This window comes from Gorilla gorilla, chromosome 5 (assembly GCF_029281585.2).
Source record: "Gorilla gorilla gorilla isolate KB3781 chromosome 5, NHGRI_mGorGor1-v2.1_pri, whole genome shotgun sequence".
Taxonomy (NCBI): Eukaryota; Metazoa; Chordata; class Mammalia; order Primates; family Hominidae; genus Gorilla; species Gorilla gorilla.
Window position 1 is genome coordinate 70,215,638 of NC_073229.2, and position 17,105 is coordinate 70,232,742.

Genomic DNA, 17,105 nt, shown 5'->3' on the forward strand with positions numbered 1-17,105 from the left:
TATATGTTCCTGAGCACAAGGAAGGTATTTACACACCTTTTAGAGATTGTATAGTGGATTAATGATAAGGGTATGTACACACCCTTCAAAGATTCTGTAGTGGATTGATGACGTGAAAGTCATTCATATAAAGTTTATAATAATGAACGTAATTAATATACATTTACAAAGGACTACACTTCTAAAGAAGTGCAATTAAGCCTTCATTTTCAGTTTGAAACCAAAAATCGCAATCTTATCCAAGATTTTTTACTCTTCCCAGAAGTTCTGGGAGGGACTTCTGACATGGAGGTGAAGCTAGTAGTTAAGTCCTTTAAGATGTATTCTCACCAAGGAACATATGCAATAAATAGTTTATACACATTGTGAGTATTTAAAGCAGATGTCAGCAAACTTTTTCTGTAAAGGGGCAGTTAGCATATATTTTGGCCATTGCAGTGGTTTTAGCCTGCGTAGTCTGCCACAACAAAATACCACAGATTGAGTGGTTTAAATAATAGAATTTATTTTCTCACAGTTCTGGAGGTTGGAGGTCCAAGATCAAGGTGCCAGCTGGTTTGAATTCTGGTGAGGGCTCTCTTCCTGGCTTGCATACAGCGGTCTTCTTGCTCTGTCTTCATGTGGCCTTACCTTGGTGTGTACATGTGGGAGTTAGGGGAGGGAAGTAACTCTCTTTCTCTTCTTCTCTTCTAAGGCCACCAGTTCTATGGGATTAGACTTAAAGGTGGCATACCTCTATCCTTAAGATCTGGCTTAACCTTAATTACCTCCTAAGGATCCTGTCTCCAAATATAGTCACATTGAGGGTTAGGGGTTCAACATATGAATTTTGGGGATGAGGGGGACACAATTTAGTCTGTGTATCTCTGTCACAACTCTTCAACTCTTCCCTTGTAATGGGAGAGCAGCTGTTAACAAAAAAGCATAAATTATTTACATAATTATTTGTGGATTGAAAATTTAAATTTTTATAATTTCCATGTGTTATGAAACATTTTTTTATATTTTTTAAACCATTTAAATATGTAAAACCCATTCTTAGCTTGCAGGTCATAAAAAAAACAGGTGGCAGGTTAGATTTGTCCCATGGACTATAGTTTGCAGTATCTGTAGTTTTAGAGTATCAAGATTTACAGGATAGGAGTGATGAGTGTTAAAATCTCCCTGTGTGGTTCTGAACAGGAAGGTACTTGATATTTTTCAGATGACTATGACAAGCTAATAGTACACCATTTCTCCTTTCCTTGCATGTTATAGGTACTGAAATTTGATGCCTATTTCCAAGAAGATGTTCCTATGTCAACTGAGGAACAGTATAGGATCCGTCAAGTGAACATTTACTATTATCTAGAAGATGACAGCATGTCTGTCATAGAGCCTGTTGTAGAAAATTCTGGAATCCTTCAAGGCAAGTTAATAAAACGCCAGCGGCTAGCCAAGAATGACCGGGGTGACCATTACCATTGGAAAGACCTAAATCGAGGAATAAACATCACAATTTATGGCAAAACTTTCCGCGTTGTTGACTGTGACCAATTCACACAGGTATAACATATATTTTTGAAAGTTGTGGGGTCTGAGGCATCATTCTAATTTATAGAAGGATACATTTCATTTATTAGGGTAAGGGGAGGACATTGGTAATCTGTCCTGCATGAATTATTATGATTGGCTAGGTATTTGCATGTGTGTATGTGCTAATATGTGCCAACACTAGTAGTAACATAATTTTTTTCAGAATGATATTAATACTTATTCACTCAAAATCAAACTCTCATCATAGCTGAATAATTTGGTAAGAAACCAGGTTAAAATGGCAGTTCAAACAAGGAGTAGGGGAATAGCATCCCTGCTGGGATGGAAGTATGGAAGAGGGATTAAACGTTTTATCTTAAGTGTGAGTTTACGAAAATAGCACTACTTCTATTAGCAGATATGAGCCTAAAATTTTTTGTGTAGCTCATATATTTTTGGTAAATGATACTTGCTATATTCTAGGAAAGCTTACCATCTAAAGAATTTCTGAAATGAAACCATTTTTAAATGAAAAAACCTCTTCTATATGTAAAAAGTCCTCTACTTTCTTTATTTCATAAGTTTGGATTTTTTAATACAAAGGAAACTTTTCTTAAAGTTACATGCATAGAGGATATAGATGGCCTTTCTTTACTACAAAGTGTAGGAATTAGGAAGTCAATTCCAAATTTGTCTTAGTTAAAAAAATATTTCTAGCAGCAAAGATATAGTTTCTGAAGTATTTTATGTCCTTATTCCAGGATACCTAGTGCCATATGTGACTAATTTTTACCATGCACTGAGCTCCTATGAATCCATTATTGTTTTCATTTAGTAGTTTGTTTAACAAATATTTATTTGCATGCCTGCTTTATTCCATGCACTGTTCTAGGTGCCAGATGCAAGGACTTGCCCCTATAGAGGTTCCAATCTTGTTGGAGGAGATAAACAATAGCAAATAAATAGATTGGTTATATGTCAGATGATGATAACAGCAATGGAGGAAAATAAAGCTGAGTAAAGGGAATGGAAGTTGAGGGGCTCTTTATAGAGGCGGATCAGAGAATGCCTCAGTGATAAGATGACATATGAATAGAGGCCTGAAGGAAGTAAAGAAAGGAGCCATAGCATCAGTGCCATTCCAAAGCAATAGAGAAAAATAGCTTCAAAAGTAGAGGTGCTAGACCATCTTTGAGATGTTCTCCCGTTCCAACATATTTTTATCTCTTTGCTTTTTAGGTGTCTGAGGTCTTATATATCATAGGCAGTTTCACAATTGTACCAACAGTGAGAAATGATAAAATGTTATCTAAACATAAATGTATTAACAATTATTTTTACAGTTGTGTTTTCATAACAATTATTTTTACAGTTGTGTTTTTATGGGCAATTTGAACATTTGCAAGTTAATCACTGAGCATTTGACCTAATCTATTTATAGTCGGTTCTCATTATTCACAGTAATTAGGACTATAAAGTCACCACAAACACTGAATTAGTGAATACTGAACCACTGGTCTTAGAGGAAATACAGGGTTAGGTTCCCACTAATCTCTGGCCACATTTTTGTCAACTGATCAATACATATGTTTGATTTATGTATGTTTCTGTTTAAAGACACCTTATTTAATATATACGGTTGATTCATTAACATTAAACTCACACCCAACAGCACTATAACTCACGTCTGAACAAAGCTTATCTAAGACATGCATTTTCTCCATGAGGTGTGTTACAGCCTTCTTGTGCTCAGGAACACTAAATAGCACTTCAGCACTAGGCACTGGGACCCTTTAAACAGCAAAATCACCAATAAAAAACACAAAAATGCAAAAAATCTGGCACCTTCATGTATATGTATATGTATGTGTATATGTATCACATTTTCTTTTTCCAGTTTACCATTGATGGGCATTCAGGTTGATTCCATGTCTTTGCTATTGTGAATAGTGCTGCGATGAACATACTTGCGGATATGTCTTTATGGCAGAATGATTTATATTCCTTTGGGTATATACCCAATAATGAGATTCCTAGGTCAAAAGGTAGTTCTGTTTTCAGGTCTTTTAGGAATCACCACACTGCTTTCTACAATGGTTGAACTAATTTATACTCTCATCACCAGTGTATAAACATTTCTTTTTCTCCACAACCTTGACAGCACCTGTTATTTTTTTACTTTTTAATAATAGCCATTCTGACTGGTGTGAGATGATATTTCATTGTGGTTTTGATTTGCATTTCTCTAATGATAGTGATGTTGAGCTTTTTTTCATATGCTTATTGGCCATGTGTATGTCTTCTTTTGAGAAGTGTCTGTTCATGTCCTTTGCCCACTTTTTAATGGGGTTCTTTGCTTTTTTTCTTGTAAATTAAAGTTTCTTATAGATGGTGCATATTGGACCTTTGTCAGATGCATAGTTTGCAAATATTTCTTTCCCATTCTTTAGATTGTCTTTTTACTCTGTTGATGCTTTCTTTTGCTCTGCGGAAGCTCTTAACGTTTAATTAGATACCATTTGTCAATTTTTGCTTTTGTTGTGATTGCTTTTGGTGTCCTTGTCATGAAATCTTTGCCCATTGCTATGTTTAGAATAGTGTTGCCTTGGTTGTCTTCCAGGGTGTTTATAGTTTTGGGTTTTACATTTAAGTCTTTTATCTATCTTGAGTTGATTTTTATATCTGGTGTAAGATATATGGCTAGCATATGGCTAGCAGGTTATCCCAGCACCTTTCCCCATTGCTTATTTTTGTCAACTTTGTTGAAGATCAGATAATTATAGGTGTGTAGCCTTATTTCTGAGCTCCCTATTCTATTCCATTGGTCTATGTGTCTGTTTTTGTACCAGTACCGTACTGTTTTGGTTACTGTAGCCCTGTAGTATAGTTTGAAGGCAGGTAACATGATGCCTCCAGCTTTGTTCTTTTGCTTGGAATTGCCTTGACTATTCAGGCTCTTTTTGGGTACCATTGAATTTTAAAGTTTTTTTCTAGTTCTGTGAAGAGTGTCACTGGCAATTTGATAGGAATAGCATTGAACCTGTACATTGCTTTGGGCAGTATGGTGACTGTAAAGACATTGATTTTTCGTATCCATGAGCATGTAATGTTTTTTCATTTGCTTGTGTTATCTCTGATTTCCTTAAGCAGTGTTTTGTAATTCTCATTGTAGAGATCTTTCATCTCCCTGGTTAGCTGTATTCCTAGGTATTTTATTCTTCTTGTGACAGTTGTAAATGGGATTGTGTTCCTGATTTTACTCTCAGCTTGGCTGTTGTTGGTGTATAGGAGTGCTAGTGATTTTTGTATGTTGATTTTGTGTCCTAAAATTTTGCTGAAGTTGTTTATTAACTTAAGGAGTTTTTGGGATGAGGCTCTGGAGTTTTCTAGATATAGAATCATGTTGTCTCCAAACAGGGATAGTTTGACTTTCTCTCTTCCTACTTGGATGTCCTTCATTTCTTTCTCTTGACTGATTGTTCTGGCCAAGACTTTCAATATTGTCTTGGATAGAAGTTGTGAAAGAGGGCATCCTTTTCTTGTGTCAGTTTTCAAGAGGAATGCTTCCAGCTTTTCCCTGTTCAATATAATGTTGGCTGTGGGTTTTTCATAGATGGCTCTGGTTATTTTGAGGTGTGTTCCTTTAATACCTAGTTTATTTATTTATTTATTTTATTATTATACTTTAAGTTATGGGGTACATGCACACGACGTGCAGGTTTGTTGCATATATATACATGTGCCATGTTGGTGTGCTGTACCCGTTAACTTGTCATTTAATTAGGTATATCTCCTAGTGGTATCCCTCCCCAAGCCCCCCACCCTATGACAGGCCCCAGTGTGTGATGTTCCCCACCCTGTGTCCAAGTGTTCTCATTGTTCAATTCCCACCTATGAGTGAGAATATGCAGTGTTTGGTTTTCTGTCCTTGCGATAGTTTGCTCAGAATGATGGTTTCCAGCTTCATCCATGTCCCTACAAAGGACATGAGCTCATCATTTTTTATGGCTGCATAGTATTCCATGGTGTATATGTGCCACATTTTCTTAATCTAGTCTATCATTGTTGGACATTTGGGTTGGTTCCAAGTCTTTGCTATTGTGAATAGTGCCGCAATAAACATACGTGTGCATGTGACTTTATAGCAGCATGATTTATAATCCTTTGGGTATATGCCCAGTAATGGGATGGCTGGGTCATATGGTATTTCTCATTCTAGATCCTTGAGGAATCACCACACTGTCTTCCACAATGGTTGAATTAGTTTACACTCCCACCAACAGTGTAAAAGCATTCCTATTTCTCCACATCCTCTCCAGCACCTGTTGTTTCCTTACTTTTTAATGATCTCCATGCTAACTGGCATGAGATGGTATCATTGTGATTTTGATTTGCATTTCTCTGATGGCCAGTGATGATGAGCATTTTTTCACGTATCTGTTGGCTGCATAAATGTCTTCTTTTGAGAAGTGACTGTTCATATCCTTTGCCCACTTTTTGATGGGGTTGTTTGATTTTTTCTTGTAAATTTGTTTAAGTTCTTTGTAGATTCTGGATATTAGCCCTTTGTCAGATGGGTAGATTGTAAAAATTTTCTCCCATTCTGTAGGTTGCCTGTTCACTCAGATGGTAGTTTCTTTTGCTGTGCAGAAGCTCTTTAGTTTAATTAGATCTCATTTGTCAATTTTGGCTTTTGTTGCCATTGCTTTTGGTGTTTTAGTCATGAAGTCCTTGCCCATGCCTATGTCCTGAATGGTATTGCCTAGGTTTTCTTCTAGGGTTTTTATGGTTTTAGGTCTAACATGTAAGTCTTTAATCCATCTTGAATTAATTTTTGTATAAGGTGTAAGGAAGGGATCCAGTTTCAGCTTTCTACGTATGGCTAGCCAGTTTTCCCAGCACCATTTATGAAATAGGGAATCCTTTCCCCATTTCTTGTTTTTGTCAGGTTTGTCAAAGATCAGATGGTTGTAGATGTGTGGTATTATTTCTGAGGGCTCTGTTCTGTTCCATTGGTCTATATCTCTGTTTTGATACCAGTACCATGTTGTTTTGGTTACCATAGCCTTGTACTATAGTTTGAAGTCAGGTAGCGTGATGCCTCCAGCTTTGTTCTTTTGGCTTAGGATTGTCTTGGCAATGCAGGCTCTTTTTTGGTTCCATATGAACTTTAAAGTGGTTTTTTCCAATTCTGTGAAGAAAGTCATTGGTAGCTTGATGGGGATGGCATTGAGTCTATAAATTACCTTGGGCAGTATGGCCATTTTCACAATATTGATTCTTCCTACCCATGAGTATGGAATGTGCTTCCATTTGTTTGTGTCCTCTTTTATTTCATTGAGCAGTGGTTTGTAGTTCTCCTTGAAGAGGTCCTTCATGTCCCTTGTAAGTTGGATTCCTAGGTATTTTATTCTCTTTGAAGCAATTGTGAATGGGAGTTCACTCATGATTTGGCTCTCTGTTTCTCTGTTATTGGTGTATAAGAATGCTTGTGATTTTTGCACATTGATTTTGTATCCTGAGACTTTGCTGAAGTTGCTTATCAGCTTAAGGAGATTTTGGGCTGAGAGGATAGGGTTTTCTAAATATACAATCATGTCATCTGCAAACAGGAACAATTTGACTTCCTCTTTTCCTAATTGAATACCCTTTATTTCTTTCTCTTGCCTGATTGCCCTGGCCAGAACTTCCAACACTATGTTGAATAGGAGTGGTGAGAGAGGGCATCCCTGTCTTGTGCCAGTTTTTAAAGGGAATGCTTCCAGTTTTTGCCCATTCAGTATGATATTGGCTGTGGGTTTGTCATAAATAGCTCTTATTATTTTGAGATATGTCCCATCAATACCTAGTTTATTGAGAGGTTTTAGCATGAAGGGTTGTTGAATTTTGTCAAAGGCCTTTTCTGCATCTATTGAGATAGTCATGTGGTTTTTGTCTTTGGTTCTGTTTATATGATGGATTCCATTTATTGATTCGTGTATGTTGAACCAGCCTTGCATCCCAGGGATGAAGCCAACTTGATCGTGGTGGATAGGCTTTTTGATGTGCTGCTGGATTCAGTTTGCCAGTATTTTATGGAGGATTTTTGCATCGATGTTTATCAGGGATATGGGTCTAAAATTCTCTTTTTTTGTTGTGTCTCTGCCAGGCTTTGGTATCAGGATGATGTTGGCCTCATAAAATGAATTAGGGAGGATTCCCTCTTTTTTTATTGATTGGTATAGTTTCAGAAAGAATGGTACTAGCTCCTCTTTGTACCTCTGGTAGAATTCGGGTGTGAATCTGTCTGGTCCTGGACTGTTTTTGGTTGGTAGGCTATTAATTATTGCCTCAATTTCCGAACCTGTTATTGGTCTATTCAGGGATTCAGCTTCTTCCTGGTTTAGTGTTGGGAGGGTGTGTGTGTCCAGGAATTTATCCATTTCCTCTAGATTTTCCAGGTTTTTTGTGTGTGTGTGGAGGTGTTTATAGTATTCTCTGATGGTAGGTTGTATTTCTGTGGGATCGATGGTGATATCCCCTTTATCATTTTTTATTGCATCTATTTGATTCTTCTCTCTTTTCTTCTTTATTAGTCTTGCTAGCGGTCTATCAGTTTTGTTGATCTTTTCAAAAAACCAGCTCCTGGATTCATTGATTTTTTGAAGGGTTTTTTTTGTGTCTCTATCTCCTTCAGTTCTGCTCTGTTCTTAGTTATTTCTTGCTTTCTGCTAGCTTTTGAATGTGTTTGCTCTTGCTTCTCTGGTTCTTTTAATTGTGATGTTAGGGTGTCAGTTTTAGATCTTTCCGGCTTTCTCTTGTGGGCATTTAGTGCTATAAATTTCCTTCTACACACTGCTTTAAATGTGTCCCAGAGATTCTGGTATGTTGTGTCTTTGTTCTCATTGGTTTCAAAGAACATCTTTATTTCTGCCTTCATTTTGTCATGTACCCAGTAGTCATTCAGGAGCAGGTTGTTCAGTTTCCATGTAGTTGAGTGGTTTTGAGTGAGTTTCTTAATCCTGAGTTCTAGTTTGATTGCACTGTGGTCTGAGAGACAGTTTTATATAATTTCTCTTCTTTTACATTTGCTGAGGAGTGCTTTACTTCCAACTATGTGGTCAATTTTGGAATAAGTGCGATGTGGTGCTGAGAAGAATGTATATTCTGTTGATTTGGGGTGGAGAGTTCTGTAGATGTCTATTAGGTCTGCTTGGTGCAGAGCTGAGTTCAATTCCTGGTTATCCTTGTTAACTTTCTGTCTCACTGATCTGTCTAATGTTGACAGTGGGGTGTTAAAGTCTCCCATTATTATTGTGTGGGAGTCTAAGTCTCTTTGTATGTCACTAAGGACTTGCTTTATGAATCTGGGTGCTCCTGTATTGGGTGCATATATATTTAGGATAGTTAGTTCTTCTTGTTGAATTGATCCCTTTACCATTGTGTAACGGCCTTCTTTGTCTCTTTTGATCTTTCTTGGTTTAAAGTCTGTTTTATCAGAGACTAGGAGTGCAACCCCTGCTTTTTTTTGTTTTCCATTTGCTTGGTAGATCTTCTGCCATCCCTTTATTTTGAGCCTGTGTGTGTCTCTGCACGTCAGATGGGTCTCCTGAATACAGCACACTGATGGGTCTTGACTCTTTATCCAATTTGCCAGTCTGTGTCTTTTAATTGGAGCATTTAGTTCATTTACATTTAAGGTTAATATTGTTAAGTGTGAATTTGATCCTGTCATTATGATGTTAGATGGTTATTTTGCTCATTAGTTGATGCAGTTTCTTCCTAGCATTGATGGTTTTTACAATTTGGCATGTTTTTTTGCAGTGGCTGGTACCAGTTGTTCCTTTCCATGTTTAGTGCTTCCTTGAGGAGCTCTTTTAGGGCAGGCCTGGTCGTGACAAAATCTCTCAGCATTTGTTTGTCTATAAAGGATTTTATTTCTCCTTCACTTATGAAGCTTAGTTTGGCTGGATATGAAATTCTGGGTTGAAAATTCTTTTCTTGAAGAATGTTGATTATTGGCCCCCACTCTCTTCTGGCTTGTAGAGTTTCTGCCGAGAGATCCGCTGTTGGTCTGAACGGCTTCACTTTGTGGGTAACCCGACCTTTCTCTCTGGCTGCCCTTAACATTTTTTTCCTTCATTTCAACTTTGGTGAATCTGACAATTATGTGCCTTGGAGTTGCTCTTCTTGAGGAGTATCTTTGTGGTGTTCTCTGTATTTCCTGAATTTGAATGTTAGCCTGCCTCGCTAGTTTGGGGAAGTTCTCTTGGATAATATCCTGCAGAGTGTTTTCCAACTTGGTTACATTCTCCCCATCACTTTCAGGTACACCAGTCAGACGTAGATTTGGTCTTTTCATATAGTTCCATATTTCTTGGAGGCTTTGTTCATTTCTTTTTACTCTTTTTTCTCTAAACTTCTCGCTTCATTTCATTCATTTGATCTTCAGTCACTGATACCCTTTCTTCCACTTGATCTAATCGGCTACTGAAGCTTGTGCATGCATCACATAGTTCTTGTGCCATGGTTTTCAGCTCCATCAGGTCATGTAAGGACTTTTTTCCACTGTTTATTCTAGTTAGCCATTCGTCTAATCTTTTTTTCAAGGTTTTTAGCTTCTTTGCGATGGGTTCGATCATCCTCCTTTAGCTCGGAGAAGTTTGTTATTACTGATTGTCTGAAGCCTTTTTCTCTCAACTCATCAAAGTCATTCTGCATCCAGCTTTGTTCCATTGCTGGCGAGGAGCTGTGTTCCTTTGGAGGAGAAGAGGTGCTCTGATTTTTAGAATTTTCAGCTTTTCTGCTCTGGTTTCTCCCCATGTTTGTGGTTTTATCTACCTTTGGTCTTTGATGATGGTGACGTACAGATAGGTTTTTGGTGTGGATGTCCTTTCTGTTTGTTAGTTTTCCTTCTAACAGTCAGGACTTTCAGCTGCAGGTCTGTTGGAGTTGGCTGGAGGTCCACCTCAGACCCTGTTTGCCTGGGTATCACCAGTGGAGGCTGCAGAACAGTGAATATTGCTGAACAGCAGATGTTGCTGCCTGATCCTTCCTCTGGAAGCTTCGTCTCAGAGGGGCACCTGGCTGTATGAGGTGTCAGTTGGCCCCTACTGGGAGGTGTCTCCCAGTTAGGCTACTTGGGGGTCAGGGACCCACTTGAGGAGGCAGTCTGTCCGTTCTCAGATCTCAAACTTCGTGCTGGGAGAACCACTACTCTCTTCAAAGCTGTCAGACAGGGACGTTTAAGTCTGCAGAAGTTTCTGCTGCCTTTTGTTCAGCTATGCCCTGCCCCCAGAGGTGGAGTCTACAGAGGCAGGCAGGCCTCCTTGAGGTGCCATGGGCTCCACCCAGTTCGAGCTTCCCAGCTGCTTTGTTTACCTGCTCAAGCCTCAGCAATGGCGGATGCCCCTCCATCACCCTCGCTGCTGCCTTGCAGTTCGATCTCAGGCTGCTGTGCTAGCAGTGAGAGAGGCTCTGTGGGTGTGGGACCCTCCGAGCCATGTGCGGGATATAATCTCCTGGTGTGCCATTTGCTAAGGCCGTTGGAAAAGCGCAGTATTAGGGTGGGAGTGTCCTGATTTTCCAGATACTGTCTGTCACAGCTTCCCTTTGCTAGGAAAGGGAATTCCCCGACCCCTTGTGCTTCCCAGATGAGGCAATGCCCTGCCCTGCTCCATGGGCTGCACCCACTGTCTGACAAACCCCAGTGAGATGAACCCAGTACCTCAGTTGGTAATGCAGAAATCACCCGTCTTCTGCATTGCTCATGCTGGGAGCTTCAGACTGGAGCTGTTCCTATTCGGCCATCTTGGAACCTCTCCTCCCTAGTTTATTGAGAGTTTTTCTCATTAAGGGATATTGAATTTTACCCAAAGTCTTTTATATAGCTATTGAGATAATTATGTGGTTTCTGTCTCTAGTTTTGTTTATGTGATGAATCACATTTATTGATTTGTGTATGTTGAACCAACTTTGCATGCTGGAAATGAAGCCTACTTGATTGTGGTGGATTACCTTTTTGATGTGCTTCTGGATTCAGTTTGCAGATATTTTGTTGAGGATATTTGCATTGATGTTCATCAAATATATTGGCCTGAAGTTTTCTTTTTCTGTTGTGTCTCTGCCAGGTTTTGGTATCAGAATGATGCTGGCCTTATAGAATGAGTTAGGGAGGAATCCCTCCTCCTCAACTTTTTGGAATATTTTCTGTAGGAACAGTACCAGCTCTTGGCCGGGCACGGTGGCTCACGCCTGTAATCCCAGCACTTTGGGAGGCTGAGGCGGGTGGATCATGAGGTCGGGAGATCGAGACCATCCTGGCTAACACAGTGAAACCCCATCTCTACTAAAAATATAAAAAATTAGCCAGGCATGGTGGCAGGTGCCTATAGTCCCAGCTACTCAGGGGGCTGAGGCAGGAGAATGGCGTGAACCTGGGAGACAGAGCTTGCAATGAGCCGAGATTGTGCCACTGCACTCCAGTCTGGGCGACAGAGCAAGACTCCATCTCAAAAAAAAAAAAAAAATAGTACCAGCTCTTCTTTGTATATCAGGTAGAATTCAGCTGTGAATCCCTCTGGCCCTGGACCTTTTTTGGTTCATAGGCTATTGATTACTGATTCATTTTCAGAGCTTGTTATCGGTCTGTTCATGGAATCACTTTCTTCCTAGTTCAGTCTTGGGTGAGTGTATGTGTCCAGGAATTTATCCATCTCTTCTAGGTTTTCTAGTGTTGTGCATACAAGTGTTCATAATATTCTCTGATGGTTGCTTATAATTCTGTGGGGTCAGTGGTAACATCCCCTTTGTTGTTTCTAATTGTGTTTATTTAGATCTTCTCTCTTCTACATTAGTCTAGCTAGTGGCCTATCTTTTTAATAAAACCCAACTCCTGGATTCATTGATCTTTTGAATGGTTTTTTGTGTCTTGATTTCCTTCAGTTCAGCTCTGATTTTGGTTATTCCTTGTCTTCTGCTAGCTTTGAGGTTGATTTGCTCTTGCTTCTGTAGTTCTTTCAGTTGTGATATTAGGTTGTTAATTTGAGATGTAACTTTTTGACATGGGCGTTTAGTGCTATAAATTTCCGTCTTAATACTGCCTTAGCTGTGTCCCAGAGATTCTGGTATGTCATATCTTTGTTCCATTACTTTCAAAGAAATTCTTGATTTCTGCCTTAATTTCATTATTTACCCAAAAGTCATTCAGGAGCAGGTTGTTTAATGTCCATGTAATTGCATGGTTTTGAGTGGTTTTTTTAGTTTTGACTTCTATTTTTATTATGCTGTCATCTGGGAGTGTGTTTGCTATGATTTTGGTTCTTTTGCATTTCCTGAGAATTGTTTTCTGTTTGATTATGTGGTCGATTTTAGAATATGTGCCATGCGGTGATGAGAATAATGTATACTCTGTTGTTTTTGGGTGGAAGGTTCTGTAGAGGTAGGTCAGATCCATTTGGTCCAATGTTGAGTTAGGTCCTGAATATCTTTGTTAATTTTCTGCCTCAATGATCTGTTTAATACTGTCAGGGAAGTTTTAAAGTCTCCCACTGCTATTGTGTGGGAGTCCAAGTCTCATTGTAGATATCTAAGAAATTGCTTTATGAATCTGGGTGTTCCTGTATTGGGTGCATATGTATTTAGCATAGTTAGGTTTTTTTGTTGAGTTGGATCCTTTACCATTATACAGTGCCCTTCTTTGTCTTTTTTGATCTTTGGTGATTTAAAGTCTGTTTTGTCTGAAATTAGGACTGTAACCCCTGCTTTTTTTCTATTTTCCATCTGCTTGGTAGATTTTCTTCTATCCCTTTATTTTGAGCCTTTGGGTGTCATTTCATGTGAGATAGGTCTCTTGAAGACAGCATACCATTGGGTCTTCCTTTTTTATCCAGCTTGTTATTCTGCATTGTGGTTTTTTTGTTTGTTTTGTTTGTTTGTTTTTTTAGACAGAATCTCACTTTGTCACCCAGGTTGGCGTGCAGTGGCGTGCTCTCAGCTCACTGAAAACTCTGCCTCCCGGGCTCAAGTGATTCTCCTGCCTCAGCCTCCCGAGTAGCTGGGATTACAGGTGTGTACCACCACGCCTGGCTAATTTTTGTATTTTTTAGCAGAGACTGGGTTTCACCATGTTGGCCAGGCTGGTCCTAAACTCCTGACCTCAAGTGATCCACCCACCTCTGCCTCCCAAAGTACTGGGATTACAGGCATGAGCCACCATGCCTGGCCTCTGTGCCTTTTAAATGGGGCCTTTAGCCCATTTATATTTAAGATTAGTGTTGATATGTGTAGATTTGATCCTGTCATTGTGTTGTTAGCTGGTTATTATGCTGGTTTGTTTGTGTGGTTGCTTTATAGTGTCACTGGTCTGTGTACTTAAGTGTGTTTTGTATTGGCTGGTAATGGCCTTTTCTTTCCATATTTAGTACTCCTTTTAAGATCTCTTGTAGGGCAGGTCTGGTGGTAATGAACTCTGTCAGCATTTGCTTATCAGAAAAGGATCTTATTTCTCCTTTGCTAAGAAGCTTAGTTTGGCTAGATATGAAATTCTTGGTTGAAGATTTTTCTTCTTTAAGAATGTTGAATATAGGCCCCCAATCTCTTCTGGCTTATAGGGTTTCAGCTGAGAAGTCCAGTGTTAGCCTGATGGGGTTCTCTTTGTACGTGACCTGCCCTTTCTCTGTAGCTGCTTTTAACATTCTTTCTTTCATTTTGACCTTGGAAAATCTGATGATTATGTGGCTTGGGGATGATCTCCTTGCATAGAATCTTGCAGGGATTCTTTGTATTTCCTTAATTTGATTGTTGGCCTCTCTAGCGAGGTTGAGGAGGTTTTTGTGGACAATATCCTGAAGTATGTTTTCCAAGTTGTTTGCTTTCTCACTGTCCCTTTCAGGAATGTCTGGTGAAATTTGAGCACTTGGTTTGTCTTTCCTATTTTGCTAACACATTTTCTGGTCTAATATAACCAGTGGGTATGCTTTCTTTTTTTTCTTTTTTGGTGAGGGGAAGGGACTTAATCGTATACAGTATTTGTTTTAAGTGAATTAGAAAATTGGGAATATGATTTCAGCCTAACTTGGCCATTGTGCAGCTTGCCTCCAGACCTAATAGGAATTACATATTGTTTGAAACCATGGTTAGGTTCCAGATATATGAAAGTAAGCAATCCTAAGACTTACTCTGTTACAGGCACCTAACTAAATTTGATTGATTTAAATTATTTGAAAACAGTTATTTTGCCATCGTGCCTCCCAGCTAGCTTAGCAAATACCTAGCAATATAACAATATAAAATACTTCAGGTAACCCTCAATTATTACCTGCATTATGGAGTTGGCTCAGTTGGAGACTTAATACAGCTTACATGCGCTCAAGCAGCAAACTAATGTTTAACTTAAGCAATGGCATAGAAATCATTATTACACTTTTTCTTTCTTTTTTTCTTTATTTGAGGCAGGGTCTTGCTGTGACGCAGGCTGGAGTGCAGTGTCATGATCATGGCTCACTGCAGCCTTGACCTCCTGAGCTCAAGCAGTCTACTCACTTCAGCCTCCTGAGTAGCCTGGACTGCAGGCAAATGCCATCAAACCAGTCTAACTTTTAAATGTTTTTGTAGAAACAGGGTCTCACTATGTTGCTCAGACTGATTGTGAACTCCTGCATTTCAGGAGTCCTCCTACCTCAGCCTCCCAAAGTGCTGAGATTGTAGGCCTGAGCCACAGTGCCTGGCCCATACACTTATTTTTATATCATCAGTTTATAACTTACTCTAAAAAGCTCCAAGAAAGATGATCATTGTTAACTTTCAATTATTTAGGTATTTTTAGAAAGCCAAGGAATTGAATTAAATCCACCAGAGAAGATGGCTCTTGATCCTTACACTGAACTCCGAAAACAGCCTCTTCGTAAGTATGTCACCCCATCAGACTTTGATCAACTCAAGCAATTTCTCACCTTTGACAAACAGGTAAGTGACATAGGAACCACAGTAGGCTTACTTATTTCCAAATGTGACCTACATTTATTGGCAAAAGGTTTGGGTAGCTGTATTGGTAACTATTTTGAAACATTACAGCTATAATTGAACTGTTTGGACACAGTACTGTCTTTCTGCTTTCATCAAGGGTTACAGGTACAGGAATGCCTACATTTCATATGGAGATCCAAAGAAGATTGTGGAGTTGCGGAGTTGTTTTGTGAATCTCACCAAACATTTAAATCTCAAAACAATTCCTGAGCTACATCTGCTTCCCACCTTATGTTTCCAATTGACAATTTCTTTCCCTTAAAATGAGCTAATTTCATAGACTCCTTTGTGAAACCATAAATCGATTATTAGGAAATTTCAAAAATATGCATATATGTAGGTTGTAATGTTAAAATGTTTAATTTCACAGAAGCCCCACTACAGATGCTTCCTTGTTAAATGTTATATTAATATTGGAGTCCAGAATGTTGTGAGCATTTTCCAACTCTGTTCCAACCTTCCTAATCCTCTCCCTTGTGAGCTGATGTGTATAAGCAGATTTAAATCCTTCCCTTTCTGTACTAAAGGGAGAAAGAAAAGGAAGAGATCACCCTCAGTGCTTCTTTGCTGCTCCTTTTCTTTAGACATTTAACCCCTTTTAGTTCAGAAAATGTAAACTAGCACTAGCATGGTCTTTTAAGGATTTTGTTCATATCAGTCATATATGTGTTATTATTTTGTATTTAAAGATTGTGTTTATTCCCACGATTTGAAGAAGCCTAGCCAAAAAAAAAAAAAAGATTGTGTTTATATTATTCCTAGAAGATATGTGTTGATGGGACCAAAAAAAGACTGGTTAATAAATAAAATATTTTTCTATACTAATTATATATAAACCATATTCACATGTATCTTTATTAACATATATATATACCACTATGTAAAGAACTTCATTGCTCTTTTAATTTAGCTTCTCTTTCACTGACTAGTATTTTGGATCAAAGTGAGCTCTTCTTTTTTGGCACAAACTTATAATCCTATTATTTAATTCTTTCCAGCTGCTGACATATAGTACATAATTTCAGATGTTTTAGTATGTTTGATGAATATTTCTTTTTTTTTTCAATTTACCCCATCTGAAGTTACTTCATAGTCTTTCCAGCTAGTCTTTCCATCGTTGATACATAATTGCCAAAGTAGCCAAGTTGAGCTCCCTACTTTTAAGATTCTTGAGTCACTACTTTGGATTCTTCAAAGGTCCTTCGATTCTATGCAATCTGGGATGATACAGACAGCATGTATGGTGAATGTCGGACCTACATCATTCATTACTATCTTATGGATGATACGGTGGAAATTCGAGAGGTCCACGAACGGAATGATGGGAGAGATCCTTTCCCACTCCTGATGAACCGCCAGCGTATGCCCAAAGTTTTGGTGGAAAATGCAAGTATGTTTGATTCAGTTTATTCTCTGTTACTTGGGATGTTTTTAGGTTCTTAAAGGAGTTACTTAATCAGTATGCAAAATTCGTTTATACTTGGAAGCCTCTAGCTATTTTTGCTTAGATGCTCAGAAAATGGCTTCCCACAGCTTTCCTCCTTTACTTGCCCCTTGGTCCAGGCTTGCCCCCAAGACAGTCTGGT

At 38.7% G+C, this 17,105-nt stretch overlaps 1 protein-coding gene across 6 annotated transcripts in view; it reads left to right on the forward strand.

Annotated features, from left to right (window-relative positions):
• EFHC1 (EF-hand domain containing 1) overlaps positions 1–17,105 on the forward strand; it is a 73,534-nt gene that overhangs the window by 18,022 nt on the left and 38,407 nt on the right. For all 6 annotated transcript variants that reach the window (XR_008681104.2, XR_008681105.2, XM_063707659.1 and 3 more), the window contains 3 exons: positions 1,258–1,545; positions 15,310–15,459; positions 16,717–16,909. Coding sequence is in view for 4 of the 6 variants with exons in the window: in XM_063707659.1 (XP_063563729.1) it covers positions 1,258–1,545; positions 15,310–15,459; positions 16,717–16,909 (631 nt within the window). In the remaining 2 variants the exon portion in view is untranslated. The remainder of the gene's footprint in view (positions 1–1,257; positions 1,546–15,309; positions 15,460–16,716; positions 16,910–17,105) is intronic.